Consider the following 18,655-nt stretch of genomic DNA (forward strand, 5'->3'; position numbering starts at 1 on the left):
GATCTGTTGCTCAGACATTTATCGGCCGTCATCGGTGTGCCACCACAAAAAATAAGACTTCCAATAAGAAAACATTAACTCATACACAGTAAAGCAATTTTTGGCGAATATTAACGAAATTCAATATTTGTGGACCTATTTAAAATGCGTTCAATCCTATTGCCCCTACTGGAAGTAGCGCAATAGACATAGCTGATAGAAAGCCAACGCAATCGAAGATAAATTTTCCAGCCGTGCAGTTGTATATGTGGGGCCCACGGCCATGGACGAGAATATGTGGTAAATAAACACTATGAACAGTTCTAAATAAAATCAAATGTAAAGTGTCGAATAGCTTTTTTGAGAAATTTGTGAAGAGGACTAAGCGATGGCCTTGCTGGCATGCCTATGCAAACGCGTGCGACAGAGTAAGCGAACGTTTGTGAAGAAATCACTAGCACATTATTTGAGTCAGCAACCAAAGAGATAGTCAGCTTTTTTGATGTTATCAGCAACAGCTGTGCCAAATTGGACACGTTGAATTATAAGCGCAAACAAACGCATTACTTCACCTTTACGAGAGAGAAACAGAGAGCAAGTTGCAAGTGGGTGGGAAAAAGCTCACTGATCGGTAGAAAGCTCTCTTTCGTATAGGGCAAAAAGCTTTAGCAATATAAATATCATTCTCTCTTTGACTCTCATTGAGGATGTCATGTCAAGCGAGAGCGTTCATCATATTTATCCCCTTCTCTATCTCTTCCAGGATAATTGAGCTGGAGTCAGCGCTGCTGGACGACTGCAATGTGAATGATATCTATAGCATTTGCCAGGGCAAGCCCCTACCGGAAGCTCTCCGTCCGGATGTTTGGCAAGTGTGTCTGGATGTGCGAAATAAAAGCGATCAAATGTCGCTCTTCAACGAGATCTACGATTTGCCCTTTCAAAGTCAATTGCGCGAAGATTGTCAGCGATATGTGGACCGCATTGGCAACGATGAGGAAGACAAAGTGTCGGTCGTCTCCGATCTGGAGTCGATAATGACGTTCTATTGCAAGAATCGCAACTTGCAATATGAGCCAGAGAATGGTTGGATCGAACTGCTGTTGCCACTCTGCGCCCTCAAGCTGAATCGTTCGGATACCTTCAATTTATTTGAGGCTATACGGGATACTTATATACCCAAAGGCTGCAAGCCCAAGGGCAATGTCTTCCATGTATTTCGCTTGCTATTGCTCTATCACGATCCGGAACTGTGCACTGTGCTGGACACCAAGAAGATCACACCGGATCTCTACTCCTTGACGTGGTTCCAATCGCTCTTCGCGTCCTGCAGCAGTCTGTCTGTGATCATCGCCATGTGGGATTTGTATTTCCAGAATGCAGATCCATTTATGGTCTTCTTTCTGGCCTTGATTATTCTCATCAATGGACGCGAACAGATTATGGCCATGAAGAGCTCCAGCAAAGAGGAGATCGTCAAGTTTCTCGTCAATATGCCGTGCGCCTTGGAGGTGGACGATGTATCAGATTTTTGCTCCCTCGCGCAATACTATGCACTTAAGACCCCAACGTCCTTCAAGACCGACTACCTGAAGGCTCTATATGGCAAACAGAATGATACGCCGCGCAGTCAGGAGGAGTCCAATAAGGTATCCCAGGCATTGTGCCTGCCCGTCTCCGTCTACGAGCTGGTCGAGAATTCGGCCACAGAGTTCCCAGTGCAGGATGCCGTGCGTTTCTTTCTCGTGGACTGCCGTCCAGCCGAACAGTACAATGCGGGCCATTTGTCAACGGCATTTCATCTGGACTGCAACCTGATGTTGCAGGAGCCGGTGGCGTTTGCCACTGCCGTCCAGGGCCTGCTTACCGCCCAGAAACAGGCCATCGAAGTGAATTCTAATGCGGGCGGCGAACATTTGTGCTTTATGGGCAGCGGCCGTGTGGAAGAGGATCAATATACGCACATGGTGGTGGCTTCATTCCTGCAAAAAAATACACACTACGTGTCCTTGCTAACGGGCGGCTATGCCTCTATTCACGATTACTTTGGGGATCACATGGCCGACTGTCTGGAGGATCACAGTGCCAGCAAGTGTCTCGTGTGCCAGCAGCACAATGTCAAGCAGGTGAGTGTAATCTCTGTCGCTCTTCAACTCCAACTCTAAACTCTCCTTTTCCATTTACAGGCCAAGCCAACGGCGCTCAAGGCATCGACGCCCTCATCAACAGACCTATTTAGTAAATTCTCCGCAGCCATGAAATCGAAATCAGCCGAGGTTAAAGGCCGTCTGCTGGACATCATTGTTAATCCCAGTTCGAATGGCTCCGGTGCGGGCGCAAGTGGAGCCTCCAACAATGGTGCTGGCCAAGCTCAGACCGTGCAGGAGCGTCATGTTAGCGCCAAAGAGCGCAATGGCAAACGCTATCGCAATGTGGCGCCCGTCTTCAGCATCGATGATGAGAACGAGGATGCGTACGACCCAGCTGAGAAGGATGCGCCACAACCTGCAGGCGTTAACAAGGAGATTGTCAATCTCAATCAATATTTCAAGACGGCGGACATTATAAATGCGTTCAAATGCCAAGATGTGCACATCAATGGCTATATGTACGATAGCCATCTGATCATAACGCCCACACATTTGGTGGTGCTGCGCGAACTGGGACGTGGGCAGGCACAGATTATGGTGCGTCGTCCACTCGCCAGCATTGTGAAGATCACCGCCAAGAAGCGGCATCGCGATTTGATCACATTCAAATACGGCTTTCCCGATGGCGATGGATTGCTCATTACCGATATGGATCGGTTTCTGATACCAAATGCCGCTGAGGCCACGGCGCTTGTCTCCAAACAAATTGTTCATGTGCTTGACAATGCAAATTAGATAAATCAATAGATCAGGCCAAAAGCATTAGTCAGGCCTCACACACACAGACACCCGCATATGTTTTCCCTGTAACCCCTATACACACACACACACACACAGACAAAAATACAATTCGTTTAGACCTTTTCTAGTTATCTATTTATTGGCAATTGTTTCCTTGGATTAACCGACAAGTTGTAGCCCTAGCTTTTCTATTCGAATGAATCGGACTCTGTTATATAATTTCTTCTACCCTTTTCATTGTTAATTCATAAAGCAAATGTAACATACGACACGTTCAAATACGCAAGATCGTTCACCTATGACCTTTCAGTGCGATTCTAAAATTCTAAGTGCAACAAAAAAGAATAAGAAACAAAAACTATATTAGAAACAAAGAAATCCCGAGAAAACTTAACTTGGACGCCTTGAGACTTACAATATATGTAAAGATTATAAAAAATATTTATTGCAATTAAACGAGGTATAAATAAACATGTATTATATATATTCAAAAACAACAAGAAAATAATATAATTTCATTTAAAAATAATTTAAACTGAATTCTAGGAGAAGTGCTGTCCGTCTGTCTGTCCATCCGTCCGTCCGACCGTATGTATGAATGCGTCGAACTCAGAAGATATAAGCACTAGAGACTTAGACTGGAAGTTTTATTAAGATTGTACGTCTAGAAATTAACTAATTCAACAAATAAATTCTTATAATGTTGCCCACACTGCAGCGCAGTCCAAGCGCAGTCGCTGCTTACTGCGTAGTTAGCAGATCGCATTCTACTACGTTTGCTTGTATGTATGTGTGCCTAAAAGAAGTGCAGAGTGATTAGAATACCAGATTGGAGGGTTCAGGGTATCTCCCAGTCGAGCAGTCTCTACTAGAGTCTTCTAACTTGTTTTTTTTTTCATGGGAAGTACTGAAAAAATGTTATTGTTTCTTTTTTTATACTTGATTATGATTAAACAAGTAAGAACGTTGCAGTCGAGCGTAACCGACTGCGGAATACTCATTCACACCCCATTAGCAGTTTAGTTGCTAAGTTTCGCTCTAATACTGTAGAAAGTGCGGTTTTTCCCGATTTGCTCTATTGGGCGTAGACACCCCATTTTTTGTCAGTTCTTAGAACGAGATAACGGTACCTTAACTGCAAATTTTGAATGCTTACCCTCAAAAAATGTGAAAATTACAGGGTATTTTTCGATATGCCACGCCCCTAAAAAGGCGTAAAAATTATTTTCAGGTCATCGATAGAGAAGCTTACTAGTAACTCAACTATCTAAATTTGAAGCTTCTAGCTATTATACTTTCGGAGATATAAACTTTTACGGTTTGCCACGCCCCCTGCGGGCGGACATATATCCGACACAGGTTTTTGGTCTTGTGTGATCAGCCGAGTATATGTATAAAATTTGAGGTCTCTGGCATCAATAGTGTCCAAAATATAGCAGAATTTAAAAAATCACTATATCTTCAAGTCCGATTTGCCACGCCCCTAATAGGCGTAGATTTATAGTTTGTACTTTGACTATATAGAATCATAACATTAGCTGCCGTGCAAAATTCCAGCGCTCTAGCTGTAAAACTCTTGGAGATACAGTTTTATCCGATTTGCCACGCCCCCAATGGGCGGAGATATATCCGCCATAGCTCGTGATCTTGGGCGGTTGATGCGGATCTATATTCCAAATTTCAGCTTTCTAGCTTTTCAATTAATATCCTTTCTGGCATATCGGAAAATGCATTTTCCGATTTGCCACGCCCCTAGTGGGCGGATCGGGAAAATTTTAACACTTTATAAATCGGAGATATACACGAGTATATGTTCCAAATTTCAAGTCTCTAGCTTCAATAGCGCCGAAATAGATTGCGTTCATACGGACAGACGGACAGACGGACGGACGGACAGACGGACAGACGGACGGACAGCAAGACGGACATTGCACAAAACCAATATACTGATTCACTTTCGTGAATGAGTATAAAAATGTATTTCCTAAAAAATTCAAAGTTGAAGAGATCAAAAAATAATTATAATAATTACCTATGTAGGATTAATACAGAAGTTACTAGTTAACAGTTAGATTTTCAACTGGAACTAGATCTAGAACTAGAACTGGAGCAGCCAACACCAAAGTGGGCAACAATTACAGTTTACGTTACATGCCTAAAAAATTCAATTCAGTTATTTGAGGGGCAACTGCGAATCGTGTGCAGACATGGAGCAGGCGCACTAGTGCCAGTTGGCCAGGCTAAAGTACGTAAGCAGAGTTTAACTGTGCAGAGGGCCGCAATTCTTATCAATGACAATGACGTAGATGGCGTGCAGAGCACATTGAGCCGCTGCCTTTGGGCTGCAAAGCGAATTTGGGGCGATTGAACATTAAAAACTGTTGCACCACAGCAGCAGGCAGACAGTTCATTCAGAACAGTCATAGCACGCGGACAAGCAACCAACACTGAACTCTCAGCTCGAACGCCAAATACCCAAGCAGCACTTGAAGAGCCACTCAGCAGTCAGGCAGTGAGGCATCTACTACAGCCACAGAGGGTCAACCAGGGTAGGCCCATCTAATTGGGACACCGAACAAAAGTATTTCGCTTGTTTACCAAGTTTCCTGAGTGTGTTGTGTGCGCGTGTGTGTTTTCGTTTTGTTTGTGCCACAAAATGCAATTGTCTGTGGGAGCAACCGCTAATGGTCGATGCCTGATGTGGGCGCTGTTTTTGTTGTTCGTCGGATTGGCGGCAGCGGTGCCAGCATCTGTGCTAGCCCAGAACACGGAGCTATCCACCAATGCGAACAACAAGCTTCAACAGCAACAACAACAGCAGCAACAGCAGCAGCAACAGCTACAGCAACAGCAGCTGCGGGAATTACCGGCAGGTAAGTGCCAAAAGTTCAACAATTTTACCTGCCTGGAAAGTGCGTGGGTCGGCACGCTCTGCCTCCATACGTCAGGCAACGTGTAGTTAATGTTAAAGGTCATTTGAAAATTCACATTTGAAGTCAAAATAAGAAAAATGGACATGCACGTTCCACAGGACCCGCCGTTGAAGTGAGTGCCGCATTATCATTCACTGTACACAGTAGAGCCTAGCTAAAGTGTGCAGAAGTATAGCTATCACAGTTTTAGATATTGTTGATTTGGTTGGATCAAGTTTAAATGTAAGATGACAAACAAATGTGCGATAAAATAAATTGAAGGTAGTACAGTCGACTCTTGTTATTTCAAACCTGCGTTATTTCGAACCTCTCATTAATTCAAAGTTATCACTCAGTAATTCGAACTAAAAATCATTGCTAAGACGCGGTAATTCGTACTCATATGGTTAAACACTCGACAATTCGAAATATTTTAAGAGTCCCTTGAATTTCGAAATAACGAGAGTCGACTGTATAATATCTTTGGCTTTTGTTTTTTATCGTAGAAAAATTGCCTCAAAATTACTGTTTAGAAATAGGTAAAAAAATATATAAAAATAAAAATATGTACATACATATAGTAATTTCGAGACCATTTTTCCAAAAACTAAAAAAACAAATTAAAAAACTAAGCTAGAAGTAAAAATTTATATAATACAAAAAAATATATAACAAATATATACAAAAGTAAAACATAAAAACATTACATAATTAACATATTAAAGATAAATAATAGAAGTAATAGTAAACGAAACCATAAAATTTTATAAAACTATACTATGCCAAATAATTAAGCAAGTTTTACTTACTTGAATAAAAATTTGAATATATTGAATATATATTTTTGGACTATACGTTTCACAGTTCAAAGAATTATTTTAATATTAGAATAAACATATGTACAAACTAAATTTAGGAAAATCGTTAAGTATGTCCATTTTATACATATGAAATTAAAGAATTGCATATACATACATATGTGTACATATATATTAACATAAGTATAAATAAATACATAGTTCTCAGTAACTTGTCATAGACTTTCGGCTCGAGTTTAGGACAACAAATTTATTCAGACTAATATTTTAAAATAAAATACTAAAATTAAAGGCTTTTCATAAAATTTTCCATAAAATGCATAAACTTATATTAATATTAAGTATATATAAATATATTCATATTAAGTATAATTCAACGACAAACAACTAATGTGCAGCTTAGCTATGCAGCACTGTACATGTATTTGTATTTTAGAGTAAATGTATATGTGTATGTGTATGTGTATGCGTGTGTGTGAATAACTTGTAAGTTGAGCACATTAAGCAAAACACCTACGCGCGCTTTAAAAGCAGAAGGCAACAACGGCACCACCTAGCATCCTGTCAGTGTTTTTCATCTCCGTTTGATCGGCAAGCGAGCGCCTCGCCCTTTGTTAACGCCCAGCAATTCGCCATTTCGCTTAACAGCAGCGGCAGCGACAGAAGCAGCAGCGGCAGCGGTGCTTTCCATTCTCCGCTGTTGGGCTTGCAGGAAATTGCGTAGGTGTTTTCTGCTACACAGCTGGCAAGCAGCTTGAAGCTCAGCCGATTTTGCCAAACAAAAAGGAGAGCAAGAAAAATAAACGAAAATAAATTTGGTTCTGTCATTGTTGTAGTTGTTGTTGTGCACTTCAGAGCGCTGGCTTAGTGTAACATTACAATCATTGCGACTCATAATACACTAAAATACACAAGCACACCCAAACACACACACACATACACAAGCGCGCAGCTACACCTACGCAAAGCGTGGGCGGCTGCTGCACAAAATGGCGGCCAGACTCTTTTGGTATGCAAGCTAGCGAGTATGTGCGAATGTTTGCTTATGTGTGTCTGGCTATGTGTGTGTGTGTATGTGTGTGTACGTGCGCGCGATTTCATTTCTATTTTTAGACATCCCGTTGGAGCAGCAGTTTTTGCTGCCTGACGCCATTTGCGTTTGTATTGGTTTGCTTTTTCGTGCGCGCTTAAAAGTAGGCAACACTTTCTGTAGCCCAGCCTTGACGCGCTTCGCTCAGATGCCGCTGCCACACTTTTCATTAAGCATAACTCCGAGATCCCATCCCAGGACCTCCTTGTGCACATAATAAATATTTATATAAGTCGTTGGCTCTAGCATTTAGCTAGCGCTTTAGCGAGCATATGCCATTGTGGGCATTCATCAAATATTCATTGTGGCTGTCAATTGCAAAGTCAAGGCTCTGGTTAACCGCAAACTTCTAAATATATATACTATAAACTGAGGTCCGCAGAAAGAGAGAGAGAGAGTGTGAGAGTGAGACTGAGTGGCGCTCACATTTCCATTTTCATGTCACAAATTTTCCATATGCCGTTATTACTAAGTTATTTTGCAGGCCGCACTGCCTGCGGATACATTAATTGTGCTGTTGCCAACGTTCTTTGCTGCTTGTTATTCAGCAGCTGCTGGCCCAGGCCGAGCAACAACACGATGAAAAGCAACAACAGGCATAGCCAAGGGGCGCACCCACAAAACCGCCCAACACACTCACAATTTGAGCCTGTGTGTGTGTGTGTGTGTGCGTGTGCGTGTGTGTTTTGTGTGTGGCAAAAATTGAAGAGCAAACAACTTGTTGATATTTTTACAGTTCACTGAATATTTTCATGTTAGCAGCAGCAGCAGCAACAACAACAACAATAACAAAATGGTGGACAATGACAACGCGTAGCGCGACGTCAGCAAACGTCAGCGCATATAATTTGGCTGCCTGTTTTTTATATTTATTTATGCCCCTGCACTGCTTGCACAGTTCCAGCAATTCCTTGTGCCCGCAGGACAAATGCGCAGAGCAACAGCACGGGGAATACTTTTCATTCAACCCAACTGTCCCACTTGCTGCCGCCCCAGCGCCAGCTTGTTTTTCCTGTACCTAGCCAAGGTTTCAGGCATATGACGAAGCTCTTGGCTCATGACAAAACAAACATATGGTCAAGCTGCTTGCTATAACGAACAGCAGCTAGAAACTGGGTTACTTTACAGACAACGAAGGGCATGTAAGCTTCTTACAAAATAAACTCAATCAACCACAGAGAGAGCAAGGGATTTCAGACTATATATAGACATTCGAAGTATGCTTATCAATGTGTATAAAACAAAGAGAAAAGTGAAAGGCAGTACGATCGGTTTACAAGTTCAATATATTATAATTCTGGATGCATATCAGCTCTATGCAAGCTGTGCCTGAAATGTAGTCGGCCTTCAAAAAATATTTTTACTCTCCTTTCAATTTATCTTGTTTATCAGTAAGAAAAAATCATATCAACTAAATACCTGAGATATATTTCATAATTTTAATTGTAAGTTCAAAGAATATACATATTTGTTACCTTGATCCACATAAACAACAATATATCAACAACAATATATCAATATATTCATACCACATACATACATATATCATTTTCACCCAAAAAACTGCAAATCATGACCAACAAACAAAAAAAACACTTTCTGCTTAGCTAAATCAGTTCAGTTACATCAGAAATGTGGGCGTCGGATATTTTGGTCAGATAAAGTTATAGCCTCTATAGTGGGTCTACTCTGTTTAATTATTGCAATTGGGGCATATGTACTACATATAAATCATTGTTGATCATTTATTTACGCGCTGGTTTTTCTTATCGCAAAATATTGCCATGATAAATGTATAAAAACCATTTCAAATGTCGATTGAATATGCATATATATAAATGGAGTGCTAAGTAGATAAAGTACAGGAAAAACCCTCCGAAGTACGTGTAGCGTGTAACGCAAGGATTTATGAGTGATGCGTGTGCTTAGAACTAATTCGAATTGAGTTAAATAAACAAAATTTGATAAAGCTGATAGCTAATGATTTTGAAAATCGGCGGAAATGTGTCTGATTTATGACAACTATGATTGATAAAATGAAACTAGGATAAACTTGCTGAGAACTAAATCTAAAAAAATATCCTATATTAGCTTACAAGCTTCTAAGAAAAGTCGCTGTTAATTTTTTAGAAAAAATTAAAAACACCAAAAGTCTTAAATGCAAAACTCCAGGAAAAAAAATTATGAAAAAATTTAATTAAATTAAATATATAAAATAACATTAAATATATACAATATCATGATAATTTTCAGAATGAAAATAAATGTAAATAAAATTCAATGTAAATAATAAAAATATTCTAAATATATTCTAAATTGAAATTTAAAATCTTTAACAAATCAAACAAACAAACATATTAGCAACCAATTATCTGAAAAATGTTTTCTGTTATTTGCTTAACACTTTTCCCTAGCAAAAACAGCTCGTTTAACATATGTAGGAAACTATTAGCATAGATGCTCTTTTAACTCAGTTAACACCGTAGTTGATTGCGGCTGGTGTTAATTCGCATTTAATTGCCAGCCACGAGACGTTAGATTATCAGGCTGAGGTCGAGCTGAGTCGATCCAATTAGCATTGCGCAAGGGTCGACAGTAAATATGATTAGGGATAATAATGTCAATGGGTAGCTGTTGTTATGGGAATAAGCCAACTAGCTAAATGCTGCGACTGCCAGCTGCTTTCGAGCATAAGCATGGCTAATAGCAATTAGTGGTGCGAGCAATAATGCAAAAAGAAAAAGAAAAAACTACGAAAGAAATTATGGTAGACAGCTTGGCTAATTGCTTTTGGACGTTTATTGAATCAAGGAGCGCAAATTGAAATACGCTGCGACCCCTAAAAGCACGCAATGGCAAATTACATTACATTTTCGTTTTCGAATTCAATTTTAGCAGTAAAGCGCGCTGAGGATGGGGCAAATAGTGCCACGGTGCCACCGGCCGATAAGAAGTCAAGTCCGGAAATTGTGCCAGCCACCTTCAGCAACTCGCCCGCCCGTACTGGCCCCAACGAGCAGCAACAACAGCAACAGCAACAACAGCAGCCACAGGCTGGCCTCTACTCGCTGCCCAGCAACGATGAGATCTTGGCCGCGGTGGCAGCTGCCGCCCAAAACAGCCAACAGCAGCAGCAGAGTGAGCCAACCGCCTTAGAGGAGGCCGTGGCCAGCTCCACAATGCGCAAGCGTGGCATCAACTACGAATACAATCCGTATATGAGTGTGAGCAGCAACGACTATGGCAGCGATGTGCCCGCCGGTGTCTGGGCCGACGACTATGAGCCCAGTGCGCCCGTCAACTACAACGGCTACAACAGCTACAACAATGAGCGAGAGCTGCAGGAACTGGAGGACTATACGCCGGACCGACATGGTAAGCAGCCATTTAACATAATTCCTGAGCCACTTTAGTAGCTTTCCCTCTTCTTTTATTTCCACTGACTACTAGCTAACACGCCCACTGGCCGCAGCAAGGCTTATGATAATCTGCAGAATCTGCTCAATGCCGAAGCCTACCTGGAGAGCATTCCTCTGTCAGTGCCATTAACCTATGCCAATCGCAATTACAATTTGGATGAGCGCAACAAGCGTGGCCTCTACTACAACTTGGCTTCAGCTAATGCCCCCAGCGAGAATATCAATCTGAACAAGTATCGTCGCTATGGTGATATGCGGTAAGTCAAACATCTACAAGATACTAATAGCATGGAAAGACTTATACTGAAAGTCAATCATGTTAATAGCAGAACATAACATTGACATATACATGCACATACAATGCATTACATTGATACTCTTTATACATTTTCCAATATGAGCTATAGTTGTCCAATAAGTCAATATCTAACATACTGTTAGCAGATAAGAATAATAATTCCAAAAGTGAACTAGTTTTCATTTCTGGTACTTTTCTATGGTTAACAGGCCAATATATTTTAAAATCATAACTTAACATAACATTGACCAACAAGCCTGCTGTTACCATTTAGAGATCGCCATTGAGCCTAGCTTAAACATACACAGAGAAAAGTAAGCAAACATTCTTATACGAGTTAACAGCTTGAGAATATGTTAATGACAGTTACTCTAAGGGGGCTTGCAGGCATGAGCACTGTTATCCAACTTTCTTATATGAAAATGGCTTTAAATAGCTTGCTATTGAAACCAATATGACTGCTGCATTTAAATAATATTTTCAATAGGGCTTAAATGCTAAATCCTTATAAAAATAAATTAAAACTTTAGGAAAAAAAGAATATATATGTATACTATCTCCTCCTCAGCCTAAAACGTGACACCACCAAGCTGACACCTGCTGATATGTTGGCTCTGGTTGCGCTCGTCGAAGCCGGTGAGCGGGCACGCAAGGAGAGCGACATGGAGAGCGGCATCTCGGTACCATTGGTGGATGCTGAGGAACTGGACTATGTGCCGGCAGCTGGCAGCTGGTTGGATGCGCCCATGCAGCAGCAACAGCAGCAGCAGGCACCAGCTCTTGTCGACTACTATGGCATGCCCGTGGAGGCACAGGTGGTGCCAAAATATGAATATATGCCACGCCCACAGAAATACCTGGGCAGCAACAGTCGTAAGTGAAAGCAATACTGCAACTTAATTCAAACTAATTGCTACATGGCTAAAACAATAATTACAGGTCTGGGATCCGCAAAGCGTTTCATGGTGTCCAAGAAGAAGCGATCCATTAACCAGAACCAGTTCTTGAACGAACCGGTAGGTGAGCGTGGACCCAGCTACTATGGCGAGAAGTTCTACTAAAATAATAGAGCATGGTAGAGAAAGATAGTTAGAGCAGATTATGAGAGAGAAAAGAAAAGCTTTTAAGCTGAGCTTTTCACATTTACCATTTACCAAATTTACAGAAAATCTGAACAAAAATAGAAGAAACCCAAATTATTTGACCTTTACCCTAGTTTGCAAAATGAAAGAACATAAAATACATAATATTTTAAACCAAAAGATACCTTAAATTAAAAATGAGTCAACGTGCAATTTCTGTGTAGAATTCGAATTTTGAAACACAAACTAAAATATATATATATATATAATATTATTATATCTATGCATATAAATATATGAATATTGTATGTCGAAGAACATCAACATAATCAAAATCAATGTTTTTAAAACACTGACACCGACAGGGTTGACAACTGCGAACTTACCAAAGCCCAATCGAACTTAACCTAAACTAAACTAAACCTAACCACACTTAATCAATGTCTATGTCTAACAAAACAAAAACCAAAGAACCGCCAATACTATCAGTATCTAATTGTGTAATATCAAAACTAGAGGCTTCCCAAGTAGTACAAAAAAAAAAAAAAAAAAAACAAACAAGACAAAAATGAAAAAAATTTATGAAGAATACAATCTATAGATACTTAACGGTAATTACTTTAAATGAGCTCAGCAACAACAGATTGTCTGTCAATTTGCTTTTAATGTTTTATACAAGGAGGCGCCATTTCACTGTACTACACTCAAAACTATTTACACTGAGCGAAAAGTAACACACTTTTATGCAACAAAACAAACAAAGTATTTGAAATATCTACTAACAATTATATTACCAAAAAAATAAATAAATAAATAAAAATATATATATACATATATATATTATAATCGAAATATATGTATACAACTATGAAAACTATTTGTCAAAACATTTTAAGTGGCTCAGCGCATAAAATATTAAAAATATTCTATGCCGATTTCAGAAGGCGGCGTGTTAATTTAGTTTAATAAAAAATTGTCTGACTGTTTTATTGAAAACATTGAAAGAATACAAATTGGGAGAAAAAAAAACATTTAAAAAAAAATATATATATATATACATACTACGATATACATGCATACTTATACATACTTATATACAAAATTTATTTAAAACATTTATTAAAAATTATAAATAGCTACAAATATGTGTGTTATGTGTCCGACATACTATAAATATATATACTTATATATATATTAAACACACACTCAAAAAAGTCAACTACATATAACATTTTAAAATATGTATTTTTTTTATTGGCTCATCAAATATTATGGCTATTATATTTATGTTATGGTATTATGCGAGCTTCATTTTTATTGGTTTTAAATATGAAACTGATTTATGATTAATTTTCGAAATAAATAAAAATATATCTTTTTTGGTTTGGAAAACCTCAAACGCAAATGCCTTTATCAATCCAATTAACAAAATAAAATAGGATGTGCATTAGCAGACTCTTAACGCCTGTGTTAACAGGGCGCTGTTGTGTGGTTGCTGTAGCATTAACATTTAGCTGTTAGCTAAGCGAATTAACAAACTTAACCATATCATATACTATGTGAACTCTTTATCAGCTGCTTGGCCATACTCTGCTTATTTATTATTCATGCAGCTGGACTTTACACAGAAGAAGTCTATTAATAAAGCTTATCAGGGTAAGTGTGATTGATTTGCTAGCGCATTGGCAACGACATTTACTTGTACAGATTTTCGGTTAATTTAAGTTCATTTTTATGTTTATTTATTTATTTTTTAAACTATTTCATTCAATAGATATTCAATTATTGAAATGTGTGAGAGACATTACAGCAATTTAGTGGCGCCACACGCTAAACTCTCGACCATTCATTGATATTGACGAAGGGCTGTTTCACATGCAAATATGTAGTTGTGTGTATCAATGACGTCACAAATGGCGCAGCACACCAATGTTTACAATCACAATACAAAACCATTTTTGTTAGCGCTCAGCCGACTGCTGTTGTCAACGAAGTGGAGAACGAAGTGGTATATGGGTGCGATATACCCTGGACTTCGGAAATCCCTTCCAAGCATAAAGATGTTATGTCTTAGAATTTTTCAAATAGTTATGTGTCTTGCAATCAATCATTTTTTAAATATATATAGTATAGTATAACGTAAGTATTCTGTATATATACTTTTGAAAATGTATATAATAAAAAAAAAAAAAAAGGAACAAAATACACCAAAAATATGAAATATATCAAAAAATAAATAGATAAAATTATATATCTTTTTTTTATATTCCCTACGAACGTAGCCCATCCAATCAACAATTAAATTTATCTATAGCTTAATTTTCAAGTTTCGTTGTCAACGAAAAGCAAGTGAAATAAATACAATTTTGGAAGGCAATTCAATGAATGGCAATTAACGGCTAAATAGATCAAATGAAACAGTGCCTTCTCTTGTATTACTTTTTTATTGAAAATGTGTGCAGTAAACTCAATAAAAATCAATTTATATAACTATCAAGCCAAAAAAAAAAAAAGAGAAAAAAAATAAATAAATTGTTAGAGCTCCATATTTTTTTCATTTTTTATATAATAAGACTAACTGCTGTGCCATATGCTCAACACAAGACAATAGAGTCGTTGCAAGCATCGAGGCATAGAAGCCACTATGCATGTCCAGGTACCGGATCTGTGTATTGTCCAGCTGGATGAAAAGTAATGGGCCATAGAGCCGTCAGTTTTATGCAAACAGAGACCCAAATGCTAGACACAAACAGAAGAGAACAAAACAACAGCAAAAATGTGCAGAGAATTAGATAGAAATAAATAAAATAAAAACAAAAAATGATTGCGAATATTGAATACACTGCGATAACAATGTTTCGATTCTCTTAAGACATGCCAAGTGTGAGTGTATTCAAATGCATTCAATATTGATGGACGTATTAGTAGCTCATTTGGATGAGTGCGGCTTTCAATTACTCAAAGATGTATTTGCCCCCGCCGCCTCGACCCGTGCGCCATATGGAAGCAGGCTGATAAAAGACAAATACAAAATGCGAGTACATAAAATAAATAAATAAAAAAAAAAAAAGTAAAGCAAACATCAGACAAGCGAAGCCATTAATATGTATTTCTATATGTACAGTGGGCTGCTTCTGTGTGTATGTGTGGGTGTGTGTGTGTGTGTTTGTGGCGTCTGCCATGTGCGACGGACAGTTAAGCCCAAAGCGGGGAGCACAAAGCGACTGACAACTCCTCTGCTTAAGTGTTGACGCATTTGCATATCAAATCATCATCATCATCAACATCATTATTACGCTCATCGTCATTTAGCTGGAAAACTGGGCCAGCTTTTTAGTTGATCTGCTAGCACATAAAGCAAACAATGAGAATGAAACAAAATTTGCTTTAGTAAATATTGTTTTTTCCTGCAATAATTTTTATTTAAGTTCCTTAGACTACCATAAATAGGTGTTTGCGGCTCAAATCAGAGTGTTGTCTCAGCTAAGATAAGAATGACAGCTACTTAAGAGAATTTTGATTCTGCAAATATATTTGAGACAGCTCGCACCTGTTCTTCCAGCTTAGTTTATCTATCCAATCAAACTATGTTGGAGAATAAACAGGTGAACCAAAGCCGCCACTGAATAATATTTGTATCAAACAATAGCTTGACTAGACGCTATAAATTTGAATAAATATTTTTTAGATAATCAAAAATTCCTCAATTCCTCAAAATAATTGCTAATTAATCAAAATTTCTAACTACTCAGAAGCCTCAATTTTGATTCAGTTTACAATATTTGTACCCGGTTCAAACCGGTTCGGCAAGTTGACAAGTTTTCGAACTTTGTTCAAGTGTTCCAACTATGAGAATTTCCTAAATTGGTAGACTTTGTTAAACAAACTCAACCCATTTTATTTACATTCTCGTCAAGTCGTTGTCAAGACGTAAAAACGTTAGAACGTTAAAGAGTTTTAATAAAAAAAGACCTGTTCTTTTAGAGCCCAACTATGCATTGTTATATTACCAACTTATAGCTCTTAAATTCTGAAAAAAATAAAATCGTAAAGAAATATGAATTCCGAATTGATATATAAAAAGAAAATGCATATATATATATGTAAAATCAACACAAAAATATAAGAAAATATATACATATACATATTTAAATATACTGATACAAAAACTTAAAGGAAAAATTCCAAATTTTGCAGAATTATTTATTTATACAAATAATTTTGTATTTTATGTTTGAAAAAAAGAAAGAAAAAAGTATATATAAACTGAAAAGCTTTTAGCACTATATCAATTCCTTTTAATAACCAGCTCGAAATTGGTATTCGTGTTTACTTAAATTATAAATCAAAGCTAGTTAAGCTCTATAGAAATAGTCTCAATTTGTGTCGTTCATAACGACTATATTAAAGCAATTCATATTAATAATACAAAAAATAATAACCGAATCAATTAACACCTTTGTCATGAGACAACTACTTCCGTTAATTATAAGCGCAAGCAAGTTAAAAAAAATTTAATTTACTTAAAAATAATATGTGAATAAAAACACACAAAATGCAAGTAGAACCTTTAAAAATACAAGCGAGACAAGTTTTACGAATGAAAACAAAATCAAGTGGGCTTGATTGTTATGCCAATTTATATTTATTTTATGCACGCGCTTTGCATGCCTAATTAATCGCTCTATATACACTAAATTTGTGTTTGGTCAAAAACAATTTGAAAGCAGAAGAATTTTGAAATTTTATTTGGGCGTTTTTTATTTACTTTTTTTATTATTTCTTTCACATAGTTTACCTATTTGTTTACAAATAATTTACATACATTTTAGTTGTATAACTTTTGCTATTCATGAATTTCAATTGAATGTTTTATAAAATTGAAATGTATGGAATGTTATATACCCTATATATGCATAATATACGTTAAATAAAGCATGTATGAGTCAACACGGCTCGGCTAGTGAAGTAAAATTACCGATTCTTATCGATAATAAAGAAATAAGATGAGTTACCGACGTAATATGCCACACACAAATATACATATAAAGTTACAAATCTTTAGCTTATATGTATTATGCTTATACAATTTTATTTAACTGCCCTTGCTACGCTACTCCCAGTCTAATAAGATGAAGCTCACTTAAAACATATGCTTGTAGTATTTTATTTAACTACAACTACAACCAATGCAATAAGCTGAAGCTAATTAAAAACAAGTTAAAGTACTCTACTCGAACTGCTCGTGATAATCAAATTTAAATGTGGGTATATGCCAAAGCACAAGTCTCTAATATTTGATATACGATTTTATTTTTCATAATTCAAATTTGGACTGTATGTTTCATGATCGCTTCGTTCCTACGAACGGACAGACGGAAAGACAGACGATTAAGAGTATATACATATACTTTATGGTGAACTGTCACGCCTCAGTCTATTTGTCATCTGCCACGCCTTCTTCAGTTCACACACATTGTCACATAAATTTTCTCCTTTTCAATGGCTAAACCCAATAAGTTTTATTAATATATTTTTAATAAATCCATTTTAATTTTTCTAGCTTTAAAGTTCTCAAAAATAGTGTAAAATTATATCAAATTCTATAAAATACATAGTTTATAAATATATTATTGGACGTATTTAATTTCTGCTTAATATCTAAATCAGTATCATGCTCACTTCCACAACTGAAGCGAGGTATTAACTTTGTTAAACTATTCTGTCATACCTCAAGCTAAGTTCAATTTAGCCAAGACAACAACCGCAACGGCAGCTTGCTTTGACTGTACTACGCAAGCGATTGGAACGCATGTGAAATAGATTTTGTGGAATGTGGCAGCGATGAAAAAAAGGGGGAGGCTGACAGCAAGACTGCCAGCTGGAGTAGGACAACAAAATGTTGTACCAACAACTCGCCGCGTCAAGATACAGAACTTATGCGCGAGCCAGCAGGCACGCACGCTTCCATAGGCCGAACCCAGCCCCCAAAATAAAAAACCAGATCCCGAGCTGCCGGTATACGAACACAAACACAGCCGAATGCACACACACACACACACACATGAGAGTGTGTATACATTTGAAACGTAAATTATGCTCTTGAAAAAAAAAAGCCAAAATTTCGAGGCAGCGGCGCGTCGTCGGAAATGGTATTCCAGCTACG

General features: G+C 37.8%; 2 protein-coding genes across 4 annotated transcripts; both read left to right on the forward strand.

Moving 5' to 3' along the window:
- Positions 1 to 17: 17 nt before the first annotated feature.
- Positions 18 to 3,341, forward strand: LOC6577594 (TBC1 domain family member 23). Of its 2 annotated transcripts, none has more exons than XM_002003513.4 (3): positions 18 to 279; positions 743 to 2,105; positions 2,166 to 3,341. In XM_002003513.4, the coding sequence occupies exons 1-3, from the start codon at positions 263 to 265 to the stop codon at positions 2,862 to 2,864; spliced, it is 2,079 nt and encodes a 692-aa protein (XP_002003549.1). In that variant the 5' UTR covers positions 18 to 262; the 3' UTR covers positions 2,865 to 3,341. The 2 variants fall into 2 exon arrangements, with proteins under 2 accessions (XP_002003549.1, XP_015021241.1); XM_015165755.3 differs by lacking the exon at positions 18 to 279 and adding an exon at positions 367 to 407.
- A 1,927-nt stretch (positions 3,342 to 5,268) lies between these two features.
- Positions 5,269 to 13,254, forward strand: LOC6577595 (probable serine/threonine-protein kinase tsuA). Of its 2 annotated transcripts, none has more exons than XM_002003514.4 (5): positions 5,269 to 5,743; positions 10,586 to 11,065; positions 11,141 to 11,366; positions 11,976 to 12,280; positions 12,347 to 13,254. In XM_002003514.4, exons 1-5 carry the CDS (start codon positions 5,527 to 5,529, stop codon positions 12,466 to 12,468), a joined length of 1,350 nt encoding a protein of 449 aa, XP_002003550.1. In that variant the 5' UTR covers positions 5,269 to 5,526; the 3' UTR covers positions 12,469 to 13,254. The 2 variants fall into 2 exon arrangements, with proteins under 2 accessions (XP_002003550.1, XP_032584836.1); XM_032728945.2 differs by having other exon boundaries at positions 10,589 to 11,065.
- The last annotated feature ends 5,401 nt before the right edge of the window (positions 13,255 to 18,655 follow it).

Source organism: Drosophila mojavensis, unplaced genomic scaffold, assembly GCF_018153725.1.
Source record: "Drosophila mojavensis isolate 15081-1352.22 unplaced genomic scaffold, ASM1815372v1 contig_36, whole genome shotgun sequence".
NCBI classification, from domain to species: Eukaryota; Metazoa; Arthropoda; class Insecta; order Diptera; family Drosophilidae; genus Drosophila; species Drosophila mojavensis.

What these genes read in the sequence shown, in the direction of transcription:
- LOC6577594 (XM_015165755.3), top strand. Translation starts at nt 382, where the DNA reads ATGCCTATGCAAACGCGTGCGACAGA. An exon ending in ATGCAAACGCGTGCGACAGA is followed by an intron (nt 408 to 742) that starts GTAAGCGAACGT and finishes TATCTCTTCCAG; the next exon opens with GATAATTGAGCTGGAGTCAG. An exon ending in AGCAGCACAATGTCAAGCAG is followed by an intron (nt 2,106 to 2,165) that starts GTGAGTGTAATC and finishes TTCCATTTACAG; the next exon opens with GCCAAGCCAACGGCGCTCAA.
- LOC6577595 (XM_002003514.4), top strand. Translation starts at nt 5,527, where the DNA reads ATGCAATTGTCTGTGGGAGCAACCGCTAATGGTCGATGCCTGATGTGG. An exon ending in GCTGCGGGAATTACCGGCAG is followed by an intron (nt 5,744 to 10,585) that starts GTAAGTGCCAAA and finishes ATTCAATTTTAG; the next exon opens with CAGTAAAGCGCGCTGAGGAT. An exon ending in CGTCGCTATGGTGATATGCG is followed by an intron (nt 11,367 to 11,975) that starts GTAAGTCAAACA and finishes TCTCCTCCTCAG; the next exon opens with CCTAAAACGTGACACCACCA.